Genomic DNA, 24825 nt, shown 5'->3' with positions numbered 1-24825 from the left:
TGAAGGCAGGCAGGTGGATGTGACTGTGCAAAGCCAGCAGGCTTCACATCAGAGTAGGAAAATGTCACCATAGCCCCTATCACACACAAGGACTCATCCCAGTAATGCCCAGAGAGCTCCCACAAACTGAGGAACAGACTACAGGTCCAATTCAAAAATGGGCAAGAAATATGAACAAGCCGTGTGTACTAGATTTTAAAAGGCCCCTTGAAGATGTGAAAAGATGCTGAAGGTCACCCCTGCTAGAGAACTGCATGCCTGATGGATGGATGGGAAAGCCAACATGCTGGACTCCTCTCACCCAGGCAAGGCTGTGGAGAACAAAGGGGGACTGGGAAATCCCAGAGAGGGTGGGTGGGGTTCAGGGGAGGAGACACCAGCACCATCTCCCTGGTGCACAAATACTCAGTGGTGCGACACTAGGAATCTGACCCAGAGATACACAATGACACAAGGATTTTCACCGTGGCATTATTTATGACAGTAAAAAGACTGGTGACAACCCAAATGTCCATCAGGAACAGACTGGTTAAATCCAGGTGGTACAGCCTCCAAACGGAATCCCACACACTCCACGGGAGCACTGGCACCACAGTGCTGTGTGGGTGAGCTCTCCTGCCCAGCTTGGCTTGGGTGATCATCCTGATCTCCCCAGCCTTGATTCTCATCTTCTCCAGTGGATGTGGACAAGGGAGCCCCAGAGGTAGGTGTTTCAAGCAGAAAGAATGAACAAAAAGAGCAGAGCATCAGCCTAGTCAGGGCTCCATGTGCCCTAAAGGAGACAAACCAGCAGGTGAGGGAGCTAAAGCATAAGGCCCTGCAACTAGCTCTGGGGGCCCAAAGGAGTAGCCTGCTGTTTGTCACCTAGCCTGTAGTTCAGGACTAGGCAGGTGGGAGAGGAAAGCACGGATTGCACTGTCCTGAGCTCGTCATCAGCAGGTGACCCTACTCAATGCATTCCATGACGTGTATCTGCAGGGTATCCATATCAGGAGCCTGATACTGGCACTTGGGGCAACAGAAGTCAGGCGGCTCCTCAGGGGCACTTCTCCTCTGGCTGGGCAGGGCCGGGTGGAAGGAGTGGGAAGCTGGGGAAACAGAAGGGGTGCCAGGTGTGGCACGAGCTGTAGAAGGGGAGGACAGAAAGCCCCCAGATCCAACCACCAGCAGCTCCTCCCTGTTAGCCTCCCCCACAGCAGGAAGCAGACTGGCCAGTGAAGCACCTGCCACCCAGGCAGTGCGCTGTAGTGCACCCTGTAGAGCAGCTTGGGAGCTGAACCACGCCTCCCTCCACCACAGTCCTCTCCCACCACCCTGCCCTCCATACCCCTCCTATAGCCCACTCACCTGGGGCCAGGGCTAAGGGGGCCTGGGCAACCTCTACATGCCGCTTCCTCATATCTTCAATCCTTAGAGAAGAGAAACCATCCAATCAATACATGCAAGTCAAGCTCCAGGGTGTACAAAGCTGGCGGCAGGACAGGAGGGAGGAGAGGCAGAAGCCTGACCAGGCAGGAGCACTCAGTCTCAGGTGGTTACTACGGGAGACCCCTGGCACCCAGCCCTACCCCTCATGGGCACCTGCTCTAAGGCCCACCTGGCCGACTCCTGACAGCTGGCCTTCAACCTGCTGTACTCCCTCTGCAGCTGCTCAAACTGCTCCTGCAGGATTTCCTTCTTCTCAGCCAGCTTCTCCCGGGCCTGCCTCTCAGCCTGGAAGTCTGCCTTGTAGATATCCGCCTAGGCAAGACAAGAGAGGGGGATGTGCCTGCCATCCATCGGCCACTCACTGGACACTCCGTGCCAGGCACCAGGTAGCAAACTGGGGCCCTCTCCTGCCTTCACCAAGCCACAGCAGAGAGAGTCACCCCAAGTGCACTGAAAGGTCAAGGAACAGCACAAGGACCTTCCGAGAAGCCACTGCAAAGTGACAGCAGAGACACACCAGGTCCCAGAGCCAGTGCACGCAATCTGCTCACAAATGTGCAAGCCAAAGAAGAGCTTTCACCTGGGCCTTCAGCACTGGGATGGTCTCCATCACAGTCTTGTGCTGCTCGGCCTCTTCCTTGAGCTTGTCAATCACTTCCTGTTTGGCCACCAGGGCCTCCTCAGCCTGCTGGAGCTGCTGCTTGAGATCTTCCAGCTGCATTCCCTAGATATAGACAAGGGGGAGCTGACAGAGCCTGAGCTAGCCCAGACGGGAGCCAGGCCACCTGCTGCTCTGGGCAACAACCAAGGGGAATGAAAGGTCACTCTAGCGGGCCTGTACCAGGATGAATCTGACTACAGGATGTCAGCGTGTGCAGGACACAGGAAAGGTAGAGGCTGGAAGGGACCTCTGAGGTCATCTGGCACAACCTCGCACCCATGCCAACATTCCTTTCCCAGAATACTGAACTGGACAGCCCTCCTTCAACCCTTCAAGGGACAGGGGCCACATTCCCTCCTGAGACCTCCTGCTCTACACCAAGCCAGTCTCCCACACTAACACTCCACCACATCCCAGCTGCTAAGCTGAGACCTGTCAGTCCTTCCACTCTGCCACCTGGCCAAAGGCCTGGTAGTCCCCTCATAGACACCCCCTGCCCTGTACATGCACACCTACAGACCCAAGGACACACACACACATACACACACCTGTACACATGCAAACATTACAGACACACGTACACAGATGCATGCAGACACAGACACACATACAGATGCAGATGCCCACATATACCAGTAACTCTTCCGTCTGGAGAGCAAAGGCCACAGATTTGTAACTAACTCTTCCTCACGTGACCCATTTTCAGACTTTTCCCTGACAAGTCTCCTCTGAGTATGTTCATGTTTGACAACATCTTTCTGAAAATATGATTGCTATAAACTGCACCCAGTACAGATGTGATGAGGACAAACTGGAAAAGGGCTTTCAGCCACCTTCAACACTGGGATAGAAACATTACCACCGGGGACACCCGTGCCAGGAGCTGAGCTGATGTTGGCTGGCAGGAGGGACCAGCTGTGGCCATGAGCATGTTTCCGGCCAACAGAGGAAGCACCCAGAGGCCCAGGCCAGTTTGCCACAGGCAGCAAGCAGCATGGCCCAAACATCCCTATCTCCTGACAGCCTGCCTGGGGCTGTCACCCTGCAGCCATGCCAAAGCTCTAAGACATGTCAAGGATCCCACCTAAAAGCCCATTCTGTCAAGCCTTAAGCTATAGCCTTAAGTTCCAACATCCCCAAATGGGGGGAGCAGGCCCCATGCTCTTCTCTGTTCCTGGGCCACAGGAAGAGGAAGCAAAACCAGGTCAGTCCTGCCATACTCACTCGGTTCCGCTCACTGCTCGCCATGCTGCTCTTGACGTGGTTGTCATACTCTTGGAAGAGCTGGTGATAGGCCACCTGTAGCTGGGCCAGCTTCCGCCTAAGGAAAAGGAGCTTTTGCTGGAAAAACCACCTGTCCTGGTCCAGCCACAGCTCTTCCTGCTTCCAACTCCACCTCCTCCTTCCTGTCATGGCCACAGACCAGAATGGGGCTCAAGGTGCATTTGTGCCTTAGAAGCCATCAGCTCTGAGGCAGGCTTTGCTAAATAGTTAGTATTTTCCTTAAAGTTAACATTTTTAAAAGTACAAGAAGAAATGTTTACAATAAAAAGGAACCATCCTGCACTTTTCAAAAAGGCAAGTTCATGGAAACAACAGAAAGGCAAGACTTTCTTAGCTGAAAGGGGACTCAAAAGGCATGCTAACAAAAGGCATGTGGGCACAGGGCCACGCACACCTGTGCTTGCTGACTTCATGGTACTCTGCCAAAGGCTGACTGTGTGCGGGAAGGGCAGGAGGCAGATTCAGCCTTGCCCAGGCCAATGCCCATAAGGGCTCCCCTGGAGGCAGAGTGCCACTGACCCCATCCCCATAGCTGGGAGCCCACTTACTTCTCCTCAGAGGCAGCCTGGCGTTCAACGCGCAGGGCAGCCTCCACGCTCTGGTTCTGCATGCGCAGCTGGTCCACCTGCACGCTGTGCTGCCGCTGCAGTGCGTCCCGCTCGCTGGCCAGCTGCCGGGCCTGCTCACCAGCCGCACGGGCCCTGGTGGGGGAGAGGGAGGTCACAAGGGCCCAGCAGCAGGGACATGGCTGCACTGAGAAGGGCTGGCAGGAAAGGAAGGTGAAGCTGGAGGGTGGTGGAAGCTCTGCAGTTTGCAGTCATCCCAGGTTCAGGAAGACAGAGGTTGAGAACATCCTGCCAACTGTCAGCTCAGAGCTGTATGCAGGGTGAGCAAGGGGGCCTCCAGGTGCCACAGTGGAGGCACCATCACCAGAGAAAGAGACAACCACAGGGCACCAGTATCAGGGGGATTCGCTCCCTCCCAGCTGCTGTGCTAGAAGTGGCAAGGAGACCACTGGCCCACCTCACTGGCTCAAATGGAATCCCAAACACTCACACCTGGAGGAAAAGCCACCCATCCGCCTACTGAGTGACAGCCACAGCCTTTGTCAGTCCCACTATCACTGCTTGGCTCTGCTCACCTGGCCTCCCCACCATCCCCAACCTTCTGTTCCTGGCTCACATCACCCCATCTCACATCTCTGCACGCCTATCTCCCCATAGCTCCTACTAAATGTCCAGTTCCCAGCTCCAGCCATGTCATCCTGCTGTCCCCAGGCATTCCATGGTCCCGACTCTGAGAGCAACAGTGGGGTTTTCACAGTGGGGGAGGTTAGTAGGGATTTTCCCTGGCCTCACTGTTTCTCAGTACCTGTCCAAATGCAGTGAGTATGTACTTCCATCTGTGATCCAACACAAGTTAGGTGCTGTCATCATGATCACCAGATGGAACTGCTGCCTGCCAGGGGCCCTGGAACAAGGAGGAAGGCCATTCTGACATGACCGACCTGGGACTCAGAAGGCAGCCATATGTATGAAGTTTTCAGCAGTTTAAATGGCCACACCAAATGATCTGAGATGCAAGCAAGGCTTCATTCCCTGAGCTGTCCAGCTCGGCATTTATATGCTCAACCACGTGGGAAGGGACAGGAATGGACACTGCTGAAGAGCCTACAACTGCCTGAGTACACACACATGCAGAGTCACTAGCCGACAAAAGTCAGCTGGAAACCCACCAACAGTGTCATGCCTCCATCAGCTTCTTATATTTGCATAGAAAAAAGAGAGGCAGGAAAGACCAAATTGTCCTAAAAATTACATGTGTGCCTTTTGGGGACATGGGGGTACAGAAGAGTACACAGGGGAAACCACCAGAATGCAACAAGACAGAGTGACCAGGCTCAGCCAATGACCCCACTTAGAGGAACTCCCCTTTGCAGAAAAGAGTGACCTGCAAGCATGGAGCCGCTAGCTTCTGCCCCTAGGTTGACCCTCGGATGGCACCTGGGCAGTGGGCTAGTGCAAGTCCTTGCACCTGGGCCATTGCACAATGGTGTTCTGCAGAGCACGTGCTTTTCTCTGGGAGTCAGGAAGTTTGGTGTGTGCCTGGCAGAGGGCGCCTGCATGACCAGCCCTCAATAAAACCCAGGGCACAGTCTCAAGTGGGTTCTTGGGTCTCTAAGTGATAGATTTGTCGCTGCTGGAGAAGGGAATATCCTCGGCTGACCCCTCCTGGGAAGGAGGGAGCCTAAGGCATGGGGTTCTCCAGTCCCAGCCTGTGCCTTCTGTCCTCGTGGACCCTGGTGTATGCCCTTTTCCGCTAACAACCCTCAGCAGGGAGGGCGCTGGGAGCGCTTCTGAGAACCACCGTGAGTCACGGATATGCTCTTGGGACCTTCCCAAAATGTCCCCTAAGGAAATAATCCCAACTCCAGCAGAAGGTCAGAACCCACAAGTGCCACTGGGAGCCAGGTCCTGCATGCTTGGCCTGCAGCTCCTCTGAGCCCCTGGCCCAACAGCCCTGTGTGCTCAGGTGCCACATCTCCAGCACTTTCTCTCGCCAGAGCCCCTGGAGGCCCTCCACTGCCTCCCTCTTCTCTGACACCCCAACACTGGCTTTGGGGTGGGCTTTCCCTCCCCACTCACCTGCCCTCCAAGGCCTGCCGCTCCTTGGTGGCAGCCTCCAAGCGACTCTGGCTCTCCTGCAGCTCCCCCAACAAGGACGTCACCTGGGCTTTCACCGAGGCCTTGTCTTCAACCATCTGCTGCAGGAAAAAGAAAAGCCACTGCCTGTCAGTGATGCTTTCTCACCAGCTGCCCTCCCCTGGTGACCCCAAGTACCACGGCAGCCTGCAAGCACTGAGATGTGCCACCCTGAAGGTGTCTTTCCTTCCCTCCACACCCTCACTCATTTCCTCCTCTCACCTCTAGAAGCTTCCAGACCTCAGCAAGGCAACTGAGGCAGTAGAAAGGGCTGAAGTCCCATGAGCCCACACTCCCAAGCCCCTCCCCATCCCCAAGGACACAGGAACACAGAGGTCCCTGATTCTCATAAGGCTGACAACTAGGCCATGATGGCTGAGCCCAGCAGGAAGTTCTTAGCCTCTGAGGCTTGGTGTCAAGGAGGCAAGACTCAAAGAGAGCAACTTAAGCCCAGGGTCAAGCCCGTCTTCAGCTTCCCCAACCCCTGCACAGTAGCCTGCTGTAGTAATGCCACTCCTGCCCTCTGCACCCACCCTGGGCTCCTGGTCACGAGCATGTACACAGGCCCATGTGCATATCCTCTGCAAGCACAGTCCCAGGATCATGTCTCTGCTCCATCCATGTGCACATGCATGGTGATCTGATCGTCTCAAGGCTTTTCCTAGTTCATACCTCCAGGGCAGACGTGTCTATTGAACTCGAACTTAGCAATCAAACTGCCTGCTCAGTATCTCCATGCCTATGCCTGCCAGCAGGCCCCATTAACAAGAACCCCTGCTTCAATCTGTCCTGGAGCTCATGCTGTTCCAAGCCCCCTTCCAACGCAGATGCAGTGGGCTTCCGCCTGGGCTACCCTACCACTCCTGTGCCTGTAGGCATGCCCTGGGACTGCCATGAAGGACCACAAAGCAGAGCACTAATGGTAACAGAAATATACTGCCTCCCAGTTCTAGAGGCCAGGGAGTCTAAGAGCAAGGTGTAAGCAGGGTTGGTTCCCTCTGAGAGCTCTGGAGGAGAATCCATTCCAGGCCACGTCCTGGCTTCTGGGAGTGGCCGGCAGTCCTTGGGGTTCCTTGGTTTGTAGAATCATCACCCTAATCTCTGCCTCCGTTGTGTGTGTGACTCAGTGTCTATCTCTTCATAAGGACACCAGTCACTGGTTGTAGGCCATCCTGATCCAGTATGACCTTATCTTAGCTTGATCACATCTGCAAAAACCCCATTTTCAAATAAGATCACATTCTGAAGTACTGGGGATTACAATGCGGACATTTCTTTTTGGCAGACACAGTTCAACCCACAGTTCCACCACACACACTCTCTGTAATCTACAGGAAGCCAGGTAGTTTCACACTAGCACAGCAACCTTCCCAATGTTTCTGTCACACTCAGGATCAAGCCTAAATCCTTCCACTAGCCTACGAAGCCCACATGACCAGCCCTCACCATGACTGGGCCTCCATCCACTCAGCCCAGCTGCCTTTGCCTCCTCAGTGTTCCCTGAACATGACAGGCATGCTCCTGCCTCAGGACTTTTCCACCTGCTTCCCTCTCCTCTAAAACATTCTTTCTCCCAGATACCCATATGGCTCACCCCTCACTGTTCTCATCCTTATTAGCTGGCACCTCAGTAAGACTTTACCAGCTAACAGTGCTCATAACCCTGCCCTGCTGGGTTAACTTCTCCACTTGGATATCCAGCAGCCCTCTCAAAACAAACCCTTTCTAAAACTACTCCCCCGACAGTCCCCAAGAGCCAGTTCTGCCCACAGCCTTCATTACTGACCATTGATGGCAAATCCATGCACCAGTTACCAGGACATATACGTTGGGAATCCCTCTCTGACTCCTCTGTGTCTCTCACAGCTCACATCTAAGCCATCAAGAAATCCTGTCAAAATGTATCCCAGAACCTATTTGATGACACTAAGCAATTAATGGTAACTATGTTGGGTGTGATGGTGGTATTGTGCTTGTGACTTTCTAAGTCCTTTCTGAGAGATGCACAATGAAATACTTACAGATGGTGCCTGATACTCACCCTCAAAATAATGGGGGACTCCTTAGTACCCACCCAAGAGAAATGAAAACATACATCCACACACGAACGCTCACAGCAGCCGTACTCATAACAGCCAAAGAGTGGAAATGACCCAGATGTCCATCAACTGAAGAATGGATAAACAAAATGTGGTCCCTCCACATGCTAGAGTATCACTCAGCCATAAAAGGGAATGAAGTACTTGCACATGTGACAGTGTGGATCAACCTCAAAACAGTATACTGCAGAATACTAAAGATGGCAGCGTGGCAGCATGGAGGTGAGACAGAAACCCTCTCCCAAAACCACACATAATAAGAAAATACATCAAATCCTGAAAGAGCAACAGAAAAGAAGGCTGCAGCAGACTGTCTACACCTGGGGAAACCAGCAGACCTCAAGGAAAGGGGTAACGTACCAAAGCCATGATCCAGCAGGACCCAAGCCCTTCCCCTACCCCAGCCCACCACACAAAGGAAGAGAAATGGAGTGGGGAAGAGGTGAAGGTCTAGGACTGCTAAACACCCAGCCCTGGAGATCTGCTTTAGGAGTACAAACCTACATTACATGGTGCTCTGGACATTAGTGGGGTTGGAAAGCTGACAGGCAGAATACTTGGAGAGACTAAGATTCCAACCGCTTATGGAAAACAGGGATCCACACCGAGCCACTATGGGATAAAAGAAAGGCAGGTAGACTTCCTAACAGCAAGAGGGCTGCTAAAGGGGCAAGGACTGCATAGAGCTTACCACTCAGGAGAAAGACCAGGTGGACAAAATTGTCTGGATGCACTCTGCCCAGCAGGTTGGGAACTTTCAGGAGCTTCAGGCATTCCATCCCCCTGGCTCGTTACACAGCTCTGAGACCCCCCACTGCAATAGGCAGCCTGCTGCACCTTCCTCCCAGCAGGCAACAACTCGCAAACCGGCTTTCCCCACCATTGCACCAGGCCAGCCAGAGGGAAGCCCCACCTTTGGCAGGTACAACTGCAAAGCATAGAGGCTTCTCCTTGCACACTCAGCCCACTGGCCCTGGCAGTGGAGGCAAGCACTGGAGCCAGGAAGAAGGGAAGACATCTTTTCTCCAGACAGGCACCAGCGCAGCTCGCATGCAACCCCCACCATTGCTCCAGGGGCCGAGCAGCTCCAGAGTAGAGCTTCTGGGCACTAGAGGGAGCCACATACAAATATGAAACGCCAAAGGAACCTGGTCCAAAGCAAAATCCCACAAACCACAGAAAGAAGGCCAAGTGAAACATCAATCTTCCTTAAATACATTTCAAAATAAAAATCATGAACATGCTCATGAAACTACAGAAAAATACTCAAGAACTCAGGGAGGAATTCAGAAATGAGATACAAATGGTGAATAATACAGTATCTGAAATGAAACATACAATGGAGGGATTTAAAAGCAGATTAGAGGAAGTAGAGGACACAGTAAATGAAATACAAATCAGAGAACAGGAATACAAAGAAGCTGAGGCACAGAGAGAAAAAAGGATCTCTACAAATGAAAGAATATTGAGAGAACTGTGTAACCATTCCAAACAGAACAATATTCGCATTATATGGGTACCAGAAGAAGAAGAGAGAGAGAAAGGGATAGAAAGTTTCTTTGAGGAGGTAACTGCTGAAAACTTCCCTGATTTGGGGAAGGAGATAGTCTCTCAGACCATGGAGGTGCACAGATCTCCCAACACAAGGGACCCAAGGAAGACAATAAAAAAACATATAATTAAAATGGCAAAGTACAAGGATAAAGACAGAGAATTAAAAGCAGCCAGAGAGAGAACAAAAATTCCATAAAAAGGAAAACCCATCAGGCTATCATCAGACTTCTCAGCAGAAACCTTCCAGGCCAGAAGGGAGTGGCATGATGTATTTAATGCAATGAAGCAGATGGGCCTCGATCCAAGATTACTTTATCTGGCAAGATTATCATTTATATTTGAAGGAGGGATTAAACAATTTCGAGATAAGCAAAAGCTGAGAAAATTTACCTCCCAAAAAACCATCTCTATAGTCTATTTTGGAGACACTGCTATAGATGGAATTGTTTCTAAGGTTTAATAGCTGTCACCAGAGGTAACAAAACCACAGTAAAGAAAGTAGAACAATTAATTACTAAGCAGATGCAAAATTAAATCAACTACCCCCAAAGTCAGTCAAGGGATAGACAAAGAGTACAGAATATGATACCTAATACATAACAAATGGAAGAGGAAGAAAAAGGAGTAAAAAAAAAACCTTTAACTTGTGAGTGTAAGAGCATATTGAGTGACTTAAATTAGACTGTTAGATAGTAAGGGAATTACCCTTAAATCTTTGGTAACCACGAATCTAAAGCCTACAATGGTAATAAGTACATACCTATCGATAATTACTCTAAATGTAAATGGTCTGAATGCACGAATCAAAAGACACAGAGCCACTAAATGGATAAAAAAATAAGACCTGTCTACATGCTGCCTACAACAGACTCACTTCAAACCCAAAAACATACAGAGACTAAAAGTGAAGGGATGGAAAAAGATATTTCATGCAACTAATAGGGAGAAAAAAGCAGGAGTTACAGTACTTGTATCAGACAAAATAGACTTCAAAACAAAGAAAGTCACAAGAGACAAAGAAGGACATTATGTAATGATAAAAGGGTCAATCCAACAAGAAGATATAACCATTATAAATATCTATACACCCAACACAGGAGCACCCACATATGTGAAACAAATACTAACAGAATTAAAAGGGGAAATAAAACGCAATGCATTCATTCTAGGAAAATTCAACACTCCACTTACTCTGAAGGACAGTTCAACAAGACAGAAAATAAGTAAGGACACAGGGGCACTGAACAACACATTAGAATAGATTGGACCTAACAGACATCTACAGAACTCTACACCCAAAAGCAGCAGAATACACATTCTTCTCAAGTGCACATGGAACATTTTCAAGAATAGATTATATACTAGGCCACAAAAAGAACCTCGGTAAATTCAAAAAGATTGAAATTGTACCAACCAGTTCTCAGAACACAAAGGTATGAAACTAGAAATAAATTATGCAAACAAAATGAAAAATCCCACCAACACATGGAGGCTTTACAACATGCTCCTAAATAACCAATGGATCAATGACCAAATAAAAACAGAGATCAAGCAATATATGGAGACAAATGACAACAACAAATCAACACCACAAAAATCTGTGGGACGCAGTGAAGGCCGTGCTGAGAGGAAAGTATATTGCAATACAGGCCTACCTCGGGAAAGAAGAACAATCCCATATGAGCAGTCTAAACTCACAATTAACAAAACGAGAAAAAGAAGAACAAAGGAGGCCCAAAGTCAGTAGAAGTAGGGACATAATAAAGATTAGAGAAGAAATGAATAAAATTGAGAAGAATAAAACAATAGAAAGAATCAATGAAATCAAGAGCTGGTTCTTTGAGAAAATAAACAAAATAGATAATCCCAGAGCCAGAATTTTCAAGAAAAAAGGGAGTCTACTCACATAAACAGAATCAAAAATGACAAAGGAAAAATCACTACAGACACTACAGAAATACAAAGAATTATTAGAGAATACTATAAAAAATTATATGCTAACAAACTAGATAACCTAGAAGAAATGGACTTTCTAGAAAAATACAACCTTCCAAGGCTGACCCAAAAAGAAATGGAAAATTTGAACAGACCAATTACCAGCAACGAAATTGAACTGGTAATCAAAAACCTACCTAAGAACAAAACTGCTGGACCAGATGGCTTCAATGCTGAGTTTTATCAGACATTTAGTGAAGACCTAATACCCATCCTCCTTAAAGTTTTCCAAAGAACGGAAGAAGAGAGAATACTTCCAAACTCATTCTATGATGCCAGTATCACTCTAATACCAAAACCACGCAAAGACACCACAAAAAAAGAAAATTACAGACCAATATCCCTGACGAACATACATGCAAAAATACTCAACAAAATATTAGCAAACCAAATTCAAAAATACATCAAAAAGATCATCCATCATGATCAAGTAGGCTTTATTTCAGGGATGCAAGGATGGTACAACATTCGGAAATCCATCAACATCATCCATCACATCATCAAACAGAAGGACAAAAACCACACAATCATCTACATAGATGCTGAAAAAGCATTTGACAAAATTCAACATCCATTCGTGATAAAAACTCTCAACAAAATGGGTATAGAGGGCAAGTACCTCAACATAACAAAGGCCATATATGACAAACCCACAGCCAAAATCATACCTAAAAGCAAGAAGCTGAAAGCTTTTCCTTTAAGATCAGGAACAAGACAAGGATGCCCACTCTCCCCACTTGTATTCAACATAGTACTGGAGGTCCTAGCCATGGCAATCAGACAACACAAAGAAATAAAAGGCATCCAGATTGGCAAGGAAGAAGTCAAACTGTCCCTATTTGCAGATGACATGATATTGTACATAAAAAACCCTAAAGAATCTACTCCAAAACTACTAGATCTAATATCAGAATTCAGCAAAGTTGCAGGATACAAAATTAATACACAGAAATCTGTGGCATTCCTATACACTAACAATGAATTAGCAGAGAAAGAAATCAGGAAAACAACTGCATTCACAATTGCATCAAAAAGAATAAAATACCTAGGAATATACCTAACCAAGGAAGTAAAAGACCTATACCCTGAAAAGAGGACACTAACAAATGGAAACTCATCCCACGCTCTTGGCTAGGAAGAATTAATATCGTCAAAATGGCCATCCTGCCCAAAGCAATATACAGATTCAATGCAATCCCTATCAAATTACCAACAGCTTTCTTCAATGAACTGGAACAAATAGTTCAAAAATTCATATGGAACCACAGAAGACCCCAAATAGCCAAAGCAATCCTGAGAAGGAAGAATAAAGTGGGGGGGATCTTGTTCCCCAACTTCAAGCTCTACTACAAAGCCACAGTAATCAAGACAATTTGGTACTGTCACAAGAACAGACCCACAGACCAGTGAAACAGAATAGACTCCAGACATTAACCCAAACATATATGGTCAATTAATATACGATAAAGGAGCCATGGACATACAATGGGGAAATGACAGCCTCTTCAACAGCTGGTGTTGGCAAAACTGGACAGCTACATGTAAGAGAATGAAGCTGGATCATTGTCTAACCCCATACACAAAAGTAAATTCGAAATGGATCAAAGATCTGAATGTAAGTCATGAAACCATAAAGCTCTTAGAAAAAAACATAGGCAAAAATCTCTTGGACATAAACATGAGCAACTTCTTCATGAACATATCTCCCCGGTCAAGGGAAACAAAAGCAAAAATTAACAAGTGGGACTATATCAAGCTGAAAGGCTTCTGTAGAGCAAAGGACACCATCAATAGAACAAAAAGGCATCCTACAGTATGGGAGAATATATTCATAAATGACAGATCCAATAAGGGGTTGACATCCAAAATATATAAAGAGCTCATGCACTGCAACAAACAAAAAGCAAATAATCCAATTAAAAAATAGACAGAGGAGCTGAACAGACACTTCTCCAAAGAAGAAATTCAGATGGCCAACAGACACATGAAAAGATGCTCCACATCGCTAGTCATCAGAGAAATGCACATTAAAACCACAATGAGATATCACCTCACATCAGTAAGGGTCACCACTATCCAAAAGACAAACAACAACAAATGTTGGCAAGGTTGTGGAGAAAGGGGAACTCTCCTGCATTGCTGGTGGGAATGTAAATTAGTTCCACCATTGTGGAAAGCAGTATGAAGGTTCCTCAAAAAGCTCAAAATAGAAATACCATTTGACCCAGGAATTCCACTCCTAGGAATTTACCCTAAGAATACAGCAGCCCAGTTTGAAAAAGACAGATGCACCCCTATGTTTATCGCAGCACTATTTACAATAGCCAAGAAATGGAAGCAACCTAAGTGTCCATCAGTAGATGAATGGATAGAGAAAATGTGGTACATATAGACAATGGAATATTATTCAGCCATTAGAAGAAAACAAATCCTACCATTTGAAACAACATGGATGGAGCTAGAGGGTATTATGCTCAGTGAAATAAGCCAGGTGGAGAAAGACAAGTCTCAAATGATTTCACTCATATGTGGAGTATAAGAACAAAGAAAAACTGAAGGAACAAAACAGCAGCAGAATCACAGAACCCAAGAATGGACTAACAGTTACCAAAGGGAAAGGGACTGGGGAGGATGGGTGGGAAGGGAGGGATAAGGTGGGGGAAGAAAGGGGGCACTACGATTAGCATGTATAATGTGGGGGGAGGCATGGGGAGGGCTGTGCAACACAGAGAAGACAAGTAGTGGCTCTACAGCATCTTACTACGCTGATGGACAGTGATTGCAATGGGGTTTGTGGGGGGGACTTGGTGAAGGGGGGAGCCTAGTAAACATAATGTTCCTCATGTAATTGTAGATTAATGATACCAAAATAAAATAAAAATAAAAATAAAAAGATCATTAACTCTGGAAAATGTATTAAATGTTCACAAATATCAAGTTATAGCACAGAAAGTACAGATTTTTATATTTGTATTTTTAATACAAATGTTAAGTGATAGCATAAAATAAAATTGATTGTCATTTAAAAAAAAAGATGCTCCACATCACTAATCATCAGGGAAATGCAAATTAAAATCACCATGAGATATCACCTCACACCAGTTAGGATGGCCAACATCCAAAACACAGACAACAAATGCTGGCAAGGATGCAGAGAAAGGGGAACCCTCCTACACTGTTGGGGGAATGTAAACTAGTTCAACCATTGTGGAAAGCAGTATGGAGGTTCCTCAAAAAACTAAAAATAGAAATACCATTTGACCTGGGAATCCCACTCCTTGGAATTTACCCAAGGAATACAACTTCTCAGATTCAAAAAGACATATGCACCCCTATGTTTATCACAGCATTTTTTGCAATAACCAAGATATGGAAGCAACCTAAGTGTCCATCAGTGGTGGACATATACACAATGAATATGTGGTACATATACACAGTAGAATAGTATTCAGCTATAAGAGAGAAACAAATCCTAACATTTGCAACAACATGGATGGAGCTGGAGGACATTATGCTCAGTGAAATAAGCCAGGCAGAGAAAGACAAGTACCAAATGATTTCCCTCACTTGTGGAGTATAACAACGAAGCAAAACTGAAGGAACAAAATAGCAGCAAACTCACAGAACCCAAGAATGAACTAGTCATTACCAAAGGGGAGTGATGGGTGAGGGTGGGTGGGGAGGGAGGGAGAAGGGGATTGAGGGGTATTATGATTAGTACACATGGTGTGGGGGGTCACGGGGAAAACAGTGTAGCACAGAGAAGACAAGTAGTGACTCTGTGGCATCTTACTACACTGATGGACAGTGACTGCAATGGGGTATATGGGAGGACTTGATAATATGGGTGAATGTAGTAACCACAATGTTTTTCATGTGAAACCCTCATAAGAGTGTATATGAATGATACCTTAAGAAAAATTCTAAAAATAAATAATAAATAAAATCACTGCTATATGAAGAGCATGCGTCCAAAATTGTAGGAAAAAAAAAGTATAGGGGCATGTCATGTAGTTATGCAGAAATGTCTTAATTGTTCTGATTTCATGATTATGGTATTTGTAATAGCTTTTTAAAGTTTGTAATTTATAGGAATTTATTTTCTCACTCTAAATAAATATGTATTTTGCATGCAAAAAAAACAGTATGCTGACTGAAAGAAGTCAAATATGAGGGCCACATATTGAGTTATTCCATTCCATGTATGTGAATTGTCCAGAACAGGCAAATCTATGGGTACAGAAATCAGATTACTGAATGCTTAGAGCTGGGGGAGGGTATAGAGACTGCCTGCTAATCGGGATGGGGTTTCTTTTGAGGGGATGACAATCTTTTGAAAGTACATAGAAATGATGGTTGTACAACACTATGAGTATATTAGAAATAATCGAATTTTACACTTTAAGAGTATGAATTTTATGTCAGTAAAGATGTTAAAAAATTTCTGACCTGCGACTCTACCAGTTTCCCAAGTAATGGGCTTTCGGATGGTGGCCAGGTTTTTGCTGGGGTGGCCATTTTACCCCATCTCCTGTGGTCAGTGTACAAACAAGAGTTTCTCTTGGTACATGCCTGGGGGGAGACTGCTGACTCAGGGGGCGGCCTGAATTGTCAACTTTAGGAGGAAATGCTCAAGTTTTCCAAAGTAGCTGGCACAAAGTGACATAGCCACCAGCAATATGAAACCATATCTCCCCCAATACTTGCTACTGTCAGACTTGTCAACTAGGAAGAGGGCAGTGGCCATTGTCACTGTGGGAAAAGCAGCATCCCATCACATGAGCAAGCAGCAGGCAGAGAGGGAGTGCCCAGGACTGTGCCAGGTGGGTGCTCTGAAGGCATTCTGTAGATGGCATCTTACTCCTTCTCATTCTGCACTGAGTACACCAGCTCAGGATTGGTGTGGGTTTAATGGTGGCCCCAGAAAGATATGCCCACGTCCTGTCCCCCAGTATTGTGACTGGGACCTAGTGAGGAGACAGGGTCTTTGCAGATGCAAAGTTAAGCTGAGGTTGTACTGGAGGAGCTGGAGGAGGACAGGCCCCAATCCAATGACTGTTAAGAACTACAAAAGAAATCAGCACAGAATGACTTTGACTCCATCCAAATTCCGGCACTCAGAGACTTGACCAAAATGTAACATGGCTTCGAGCAGCCCAGGGCCACGGCCCTGGGATGACCCAGTCCCCCATGGGCATGTCTGCCTGGGAGAGCTCAGTGCTGCCAGAATTAACTATTTGTTCCAGCCAAGACAGGCCCTGTTTTTTCCTGACACAGGCACCCACCTCCCTTCCTTAGAGCATTTACTACAATGGCCACCCAACTGTGATTGCTTCCTCTATCTCTGTGAGATCTCTATGCATCTCCTAGAACCCAGGACAGTCTTTCTCAAGGACCTGAGAGCTATTCCTCTGAAACGGGTTCTAAAAACCCACAGGGATGCCAGTGTTCCCAGATGGTGGGGGAGGTGGCACCCCACCCTGCCCCAAGCTACCTGCTGGCATCTCTTCAGGTGCTCCATCTCCTGCAGGGCCTGCTCCCTCTGTCTCCTCAGGTCGAGCTTCTCCAGGCTCAGTCTCTCCACCAGTTTCTTTGCTTCCTGGAATTTCTGCATAAGGAACTCTTTCTCCTCCCTCTGGCTGCCTTGGAAACGCTGCAGCTCCTCACAGTGCTCCCGCAGCATCTGGTTGCTTTGCCGGATGGCATCTGGTGACAGAGAAGACAGCAAAGGGGAGGTCAGCCCTAGCACCCAGACAGCCATGGTACCCATCACAGTGCCACCCTCATAATACTGCCCAGCCTTGTACCCAGAGAGGCACCTTCAAAATCTTCCTTTTTCTTTCATGAAACACTTTAAAAATCAATCACACTAGTGATATGCCCCTAAATTTCTCCGCAATACTAGGCACATCAGTTTCATTTAAAAGTGTGCACCGAAAAAAAAAAAAGTGTGCACCAGGCTCCTCTCTCTGAGGTCTCTTTCTAGGTGTGTAACCATTTAATCTTAAAATTTCTCTCTCCAACCTTTCAAGGCGCCTGTCCTTGCTGAGGTTGCCTGCTGCACTTCTTCTCTCTTTAAGTAACTTTAAATAAAACTTACTCTGCTTCAATAGGTAGATAGACAGATAGATAGATAGATAGATAGATAGATAGATAGATAGATAGACAAATACATACATACATAAAAGTGTGCACCATGCACTTGCTTTGTAAGTGACTGTGGAATTCCTTTCCATTCTGGCAGGTCGGGGGTGAGCCTGCCCTGGGGCACGCGGTAGGTGTCCCCTGATCAGGAGGCCCTAACCTACCTGCAGACTCAAAAGACAGCCACTGGGGCAAACCTCCCGATGGCTTTGCTAGCTGTGGCCTGGAGGGCCAGAAGGCTTGGAGCAAGCCAGTTCCTAACCTCTCTGAGCCTCATCATCTCCATCTGCATGGTCAATAGGCACAATCGCACCCACCACACAAGATGAGGGTTAGATGAGAAGCAGACCAAGTCCCTGGGGCTGAAGGCAGAACATATGTAAATGGCAGGCAGTCAGCAAAGGCTGAGGAAAGGGAAGTCACACACCCAGGGGACACCCCAGGCAGCAGACCACTGGGGGTGACAAAAGTGATTAGTGACATACCAAGGTTCTAGCAGCTACAGAACTATGTAAGATGGGGGCAGACAGCAGCATCATATCACTCTCTGCTCAAATCCTTCACTGGCTAACTGGTGCTTGCTGAAGGAACATCGTTTTGCTGGAACTACAGTGACCTCAGAACCCAGCTCCAAAGCCACCTTCTGCATTCTACTGTCCCCATGTTGACTCTTCCCCTGCAGGGGAGCGACACTGAGCAAGGGCCTGTACACGGTCCTCCTGCCTCTGGCACACTTTTTCCCCACCAGCCTCTACCTGTTGCAATCCTGCCCAGACCCCTGCCCAAGGCTGAGCTCATGTGCAGCTGCTTTTTTTATTGAGGTGAAATGCATGTAACATCAACCTCAGCATTTTACCTATTTTAAAGTACACATAGTCATTCAGCGCATTCACAATGCTGTTCACCCATCACCTCTATCTAGTTCCAGAACATTTCCATCACGCCCTAAAGAAACCCCACACCCGCGGGCATCACTCCCCACCTCACCCACAGCCCCCATTACCCACTGTTTCTCTTCACAATCACCTCTCCAGGACATGCCACGTAAGTGAACTCCTGCACTAAGTACATGCAACTTCCTCCACAAAGTTTCCTCCCAAACATTCCAAGCAAAGTCTATACCCTTTCTCCTATCTTCCTCCATGGACACAATCATGAGCATCAGGGCCCCAGGGCTTGGCCTAGGGCCGCACGCACAGCACCCATTTAGCAGGAACATGAGGAGCCAACTCATTGCACAAGGGCAGGTCGGGGGAGGCCATGCAGCTCAAGGCATCCACCTGCCAGTGGAGCCCAGGTTGGGAGGGTGGGGGCCGGGGAGCCACGGTCCCCACAAAGCCAGCCTACCACACGCTGGCCCCCAAGTCCCCCTAGGAACAAGCAGAGGCCACTGTGCCTCCCTACCCCCAAACCTGGCTTGCCAGCTCTATGTGGCCCCAACACAGCAAAAGATTTTGACAGCATCTGGGGACACTGTTGGCTAACTGAAAGGCTGCTTTTGGCATCTAAGTGGGTAGACACCAGGGATGTTGTTCGACACCCTGCAGTACCCAGGACAGCACCTAGATTTTGAAGTGCAGAGGTGGAGCACCCTGCCCTAAAGGCAGGCAGGTCTTGTTGGCTCTCTGTGCTCAAGGCAGAGCTGTCTCCAAAGCAAGCCAGTCCTCCGGGAGACCAAACAGTGGTCCTCAGTGGCAAGTTGACTGCACTGGACCCCTTCCATCCTTGGAAGGGAAGCAAATCACCTTGACAGGAAGAAACACAGATTCCAGACACAGATTTGGTCCTTGCCTGTAGGGCCTCAGGCACCACTCTCTCAAGCCTACAGAGCACCATGTAACATCCCATCATGCCAGGGGACACACTGTCCAGCAAAGGAGGTGGGGGAGTGACCTCATGATGGTGGCCTCCACTGGCTGTATTGTGTCAATCTGCCAGCCCACTAAGATGGCGGATGGCTGATTGACAACAACTGGGGCATTGGCTTGGGGGCAATTCCTGCAAGGACGAAGCACTGCCTCTAGGATATGGTGTCCACAGAAGCTGTGACCTTGATAAGCCCTGAGTTCCCAGCAGGAACCAAGGAATGAAGCAAAGGGGGCCTCATGCCCCATCAAGTCCCCACTGCCCACCTGGGGAGTCTGTGCCACCCCTCCCTGCAGGTCTGAGCTCCGTGGTCTAGAAAATCCCCAGACCAGAAATGCAACAGTCTCACTAAGTGTGCAGCTAGGGAGGCCACCTGGGGCTACTCATGCCAAAGGAGCAGCAGGCCAGAAGAGGAGCCCCCAAGGGCATGATCAGAGGGCACGTGACAACACACAACTGTCACACGCAAGGGGGCAGAAATGGACCGTATCTGAGGGCAGCCAAGCCGCATGAGGGGCACAGTGCAATGGCCACCGGGGCCTGCAGAAGCTGCCCCGGGTACCGGGGAGGACGTGGAGGATGAGTGAGTCGGGGTCTGTCATGGAGACAGGGATGGGACGGCCAGGGAAGTACTCCACCTCAGCCACGGGACGCAGCTGCTAGAGCACAGCTTGCAGCTGGGGACACCTCAGAGAGCCACCTGGCCTGGGGTCAAGCCCCGCCCAGGGAGGCCCAAAGCCCCACCCTTTCCCAAAGCGGCCAGCACGCCCCTTCCCAGGATTGGCAGCGCGTCACGACTGATCAGTGTGAGGACGTATAGGCTGGCCGTGTTGGCTGAACTTGGGACAGCTCAGAAGGGTCATTCCAGCTCTGCAGCTCCCTGGAGGTTCAGCCTGCACTGCAGCCCAGCTTCTCCCTCCGCCCACCCCTGCTTCCTCCGCCCTTCCCTCCCCTTCCCCAGTGTTGGTTCTGAGAGCACTCTAAGTAAACTTCTGCATGCTAATAATCTCTTATCTCAGAGTCCACTTCCAGGGACACCCCCTGAAACAAAAAGCGAGGGTGGCTGTGCTTGAATTGCTAGCCGGCTCTCAGGTGCACAACTGCCCCAGACCCAGTGAAAGCAGAGACACAGGTGAGTGGAATAAGCCTTCCTCCTAGCAGGGCTCCACACACTGCCGTCTTCCTCACCTCGGAGCTCTTGATTCTCCTCCAGACAGCGCTGGAACGTCTCAGAAGTGCTCTGCTCTGAAGGCAGGTGGAGCATGGCCGGCTTCCCCAGAGAAGACTCTTCGCCCAGCACGTCCTGGTCCCCTGCTGGGCCACTGCTAGGCTGCACCATGTCACACAGCTGACTCTTCCAGGGGTGCCTACTCATCCAAGAAGTCAGGGTCTGTGAGAGAAAGGCAGCCAAAGGGCCACATGAGACCCACACAGCACAAGGGACACAGTCTGTGCAGGAGCTCTGAGCCGCACTTCAAGCAGACGCCAAGCACTTTGTCAGGTGTAATAGGATGCTAACACGGGTTATTCAGTTTAAGAGGTGGCAAATACTCCCATTCAAAAGGGAGGTGCAGACCCATTGTGTGAGACTTGGAAAGGCCATGGCTCAGCACTGGTTATAAACTCTGTCTAGCACCTACCTCCAAGCTGTGAACTGGAGTTAAGAATCTCGCCAGACAGGGGAAATAAGGGAGAGGATTATTTTGGGAGGGAGGTGTCAGTGTGCTGGGAATCTTACTGACTACACACACCTCCAAGCAAGAGTGGACGCTTCTGGCCACTCACGGTAATGTAGTGAGTTAAATGATGGCCCCTAACAAGATATGTCCACATCCTGACCCCCAGAACCTGTGAATGTGACCCTATTTGGAAAATGTGTCTTTGCAGATGTAATTAAATGAAGGATCTTGGGAAGAGTTCATCCTGGAGTCGGGTGGGCCCTAAATGCAATGACAAGTGTCCTTATTAGAGTCAGAGAAAGAGGGACACAGACACAGAGAAGGCTACATAAATGTCAAAGCAGACACTGCAGTGATGTGGCCATAAGCCAAGGAATGCCTGAAGTCCCCAGAAGCTGGAGGAGGTGGGGAAGGACCCTCCCCTGGAGCCTCTGGAGGAAGCTCGGCCCTGCCCACACCCTGACTTCAGACTTCTGGCCTCCAGCCTGGGAGAGTATAAATTTTTGCTGCTTTTAAGGCCACTTGGCTTGTGGTTCTCTCTTACCACAGCCCTAGGACATCAATACACCTAGTAAAAGGGGCTTTGAGACACTCAGAACTAGAGTATTCTCTGGAACTAAGGGGCTGAAGGTGACATCTAGTATCTAATGGTTGCTGAGGAATCTGACAGAGAGTTGAGCCTGAGACAGCAGGACAGAGAAACAGGCTGAGCTGTTTGCATTCTCTTGTGAATTAGAGCAGAGGCAGGCCATGCAGGACAGCCCCAGCCCAGAGCCCTCTTAAATCCTGCCCAAGATGACTAACCACCCGGAAGAGGAGGCCAATCCCAATACAAGTTTCCAGGAGCATGCATGAGCTGAGGGAGGAGACTTTTAACACCGCATAAACTGGGATTTCTGATTATTACATGGACACTGTTCCCCTGAACACCGCCACTAGCCCACCAACAGTATCTGACCAATGACTGACCCCTCGCTCGCCTTCCAGAACAGCCCCTCTCCTGGCTTTCCCCTTCCTCACTGGCTGTTCCTGCTCAGGCTCTTTCAGTGGACCCTCTGGTCAGCCAACCCCTTCAGGTCGCGACACCCCAGGACTCTGTCATGAGATCTCTTCTCTTCTCTGACTAGTCACTCCCATACTAATTCCATCCAGCCTCATGCCTTTAACCCCCATCTTAATGCTGTTGATGCCCAAAATCAGACCTGTTTCCTAAACTCCAGACTCACATATTCAGCTCATTATCTCCACTTGCATATCTCTAAAACTACTCCCTCAACAGTACCCAAAAGCCAGTTCTGCCCACAGCCTTCATTATTGACCATTGATGGCAAATCCATGCACCAGTTACCAGGACATATACGTTGGGAATCCCTCTCTGACTCCTCTGTGTCTCTCACAGCTCACATCTAAGCCATCAAGAAATCCTGTCAAAATGTATCCCAGAACCTATTTGATGACACTAAGCAATTAATGGTAACTATGTTGGGTGTGATGGTGGTATTGTGCTTGTGACTTTCTAAGTCCTTTCTGAGAGATGCACAATGAAATACTTACAGATGGTGCCTGATACTCACCCTCAAAATAATGGGGGACTCCTTAGTACCCACCCAAGAGAAATGAAAACATACATCCACACACGAACGCTCACAGCAGCCGTACTCATAACAGCCAAAGAGTGGAAATGACCCAGATGTCCATCAACTGAAGAATGGATAAACAAAATGTGGTCCCTCCACATGCTAGAGTATCACTCAGCCATAAAAGGGAATGAAGTACTTGCACACGTGACAGTGTGGATCAACCTCAAAACAGTACGCTAACTGAAAGTCAGATACGAGGGCCACATATTGAGTGATTCCATTGCATGTATGTGAACTGCCCAAAACAGGCAAATCTATGGGGACAGAAATGCTTAGAACTGGGGAAATGAGATGATGAAGAGCATGATAGCAACAGGGTACTGGCTTTCTTTTTGGAGTGATGAAAGTGTTCTGGAATTAGTGCTGATGGTTCCCCAACTATATGACTAAACTAAAAACCAGTGAATTGTACACTTTAAATGGGTGAGTTGTGTGATACATTAATTATACCTCAATAAAACCTGAAATAATAATGAGAAAGGATTTTGAGCGGTATAAATTAATATTAGCCTGTTGAAGGTTGAAGGTGGGCACACAGGGTTTACCTAACTATTCATTCTACATTTTTTACATTTTTGAAACGTCTCATAATGAAATCCTCAAAGCACCATCATCTCTCACCTGTATTACTGCAATAACCTCCTAACAGATTACCCTGCTCATACCCTTGTTGGGACAGTCTCTCCTCCCTGCCCCGGCCAGAACAGTCAGCCTAAAAAGTAATTCCGATCACGTCCCTCCTCTGCTCAGATCCCCACCATGGTTCCTCATCGCCCTCCACGTAAGAGCCGAAAGTCACTACAACAGTCTACAAGGCACCGCACTACCGGTCCCAATGGCTTCCTCTCCAAGTACTCTCTCCTAGCTCACTCTGCTCCAGCTCAAGTGTCCTCCTTGCTGTTCCTTGAACATGCCAGATGGCCCATGAGTCTTCAAGTCACAGAAATGGTATGAGGTCAGGTAGACATTAATCGTTTTGCAAAGTGAGCAAACTGAAGCACATGAGGTAAGATACTTAGCTGCCAAACCATATTTGAGGCCTTTTAAAATAGTTTAACGACCTCAAATACAGTCAAGTTTGATGAACAGAATGTCTCCGAACTAGACATTCTAGTGGTCAGACTCCGCGGTGGCAGACGAGGGAGAGGCAGAAACAGCCCCTCTAGCCGCGAAAGCAACCAGGGTCCTGCATCGGTCAGTGCTCTGGAAGCTGGCGCCCAACAGCCTGGACCTCCGGGGAAGTCCCTGAGAGGGCAAACGCCCACCGGTGGTACCCTGCCTTCGGGGAAGAGGACCACACCTGTCAGCAGAGTCGGTCCGACGTGAGAAGGGCGGCAGCGGCGGGTTGTTAGCGCTCCTGCGCCCCGGCGCTCCGACAAAGTCCACGCTCCGCGTCGCCCTTCCCTTCTCCCGCTAAATTCCCACTTCCGACTTCCTGTATCGTACTGCTATATCCGGAAGTAAAACACAAGCCCCGCCCTGCCCTGCCCGAGGCCAGAGAGAGGTGCGAAGGAGGCTGCTCTAGAGAGGATCCGTTGCCTGCCAGCCGCTGTGCGCTTGCAGGACGCTGCCTAATGATGGGCACCACCCGCTACTTTTCTCGGGCGTCGCAACTCACACTCCCCCTTGTCTCTCGGGCACGGGCCTCCAGACTCCCGACTGCCCAGCCACCCCGCCCCTGTCGGAGGAGGTGCCACGACGAGGCTGCCTAAATAGGGCTGGTTTGACCCAAGCCGCGACCCGTCCGGGGAGGGACGGGATTGTAGAAGCCAC

General features: G+C 48.6%; 1 protein-coding gene across 2 annotated transcripts; it reads right to left on the bottom strand.

The window, feature by feature from the left end:
* Window positions 1-457: 457 nt before the first annotated feature.
* On the bottom strand, window positions 458-24739 carry IKBKG (inhibitor of nuclear factor kappa B kinase regulatory subunit gamma). 2 transcript variants are annotated; one of them, XM_036923578.2, is made up of 10 exons: window positions 24353-24739; window positions 20922-21123; window positions 17218-17429; window positions 6019-6137; window positions 3922-4074; window positions 3314-3410; window positions 2009-2152; window positions 1598-1740; window positions 1348-1409; window positions 458-1088 (listed from the first exon to the last, which is right to left on the bottom strand). In XM_036923578.2, exons 2-10 carry the CDS (start codon window positions 21106-21108, stop codon window positions 946-948), a joined length of 1260 nt encoding a protein of 419 aa, XP_036779473.1. In that variant the 5' UTR covers window positions 21109-21123; window positions 24353-24739; the 3' UTR covers window positions 458-945. The 2 variants fall into 2 exon arrangements, with proteins under 2 accessions (XP_036779473.1, XP_036779474.1); XM_036923579.2 differs by having other exon boundaries at window positions 6019-6134.
* Window positions 24740-24825: the final 86 nt, after the last annotated feature.

This window comes from Manis pentadactyla, chromosome X (genome assembly GCF_030020395.1).
Source record: "Manis pentadactyla isolate mManPen7 chromosome X, mManPen7.hap1, whole genome shotgun sequence".
Taxonomy (NCBI): domain Eukaryota; kingdom Metazoa; phylum Chordata; class Mammalia; order Pholidota; family Manidae; genus Manis; species Manis pentadactyla.
This window is presented reverse-complemented; position numbering and strand designations above follow the sequence as displayed.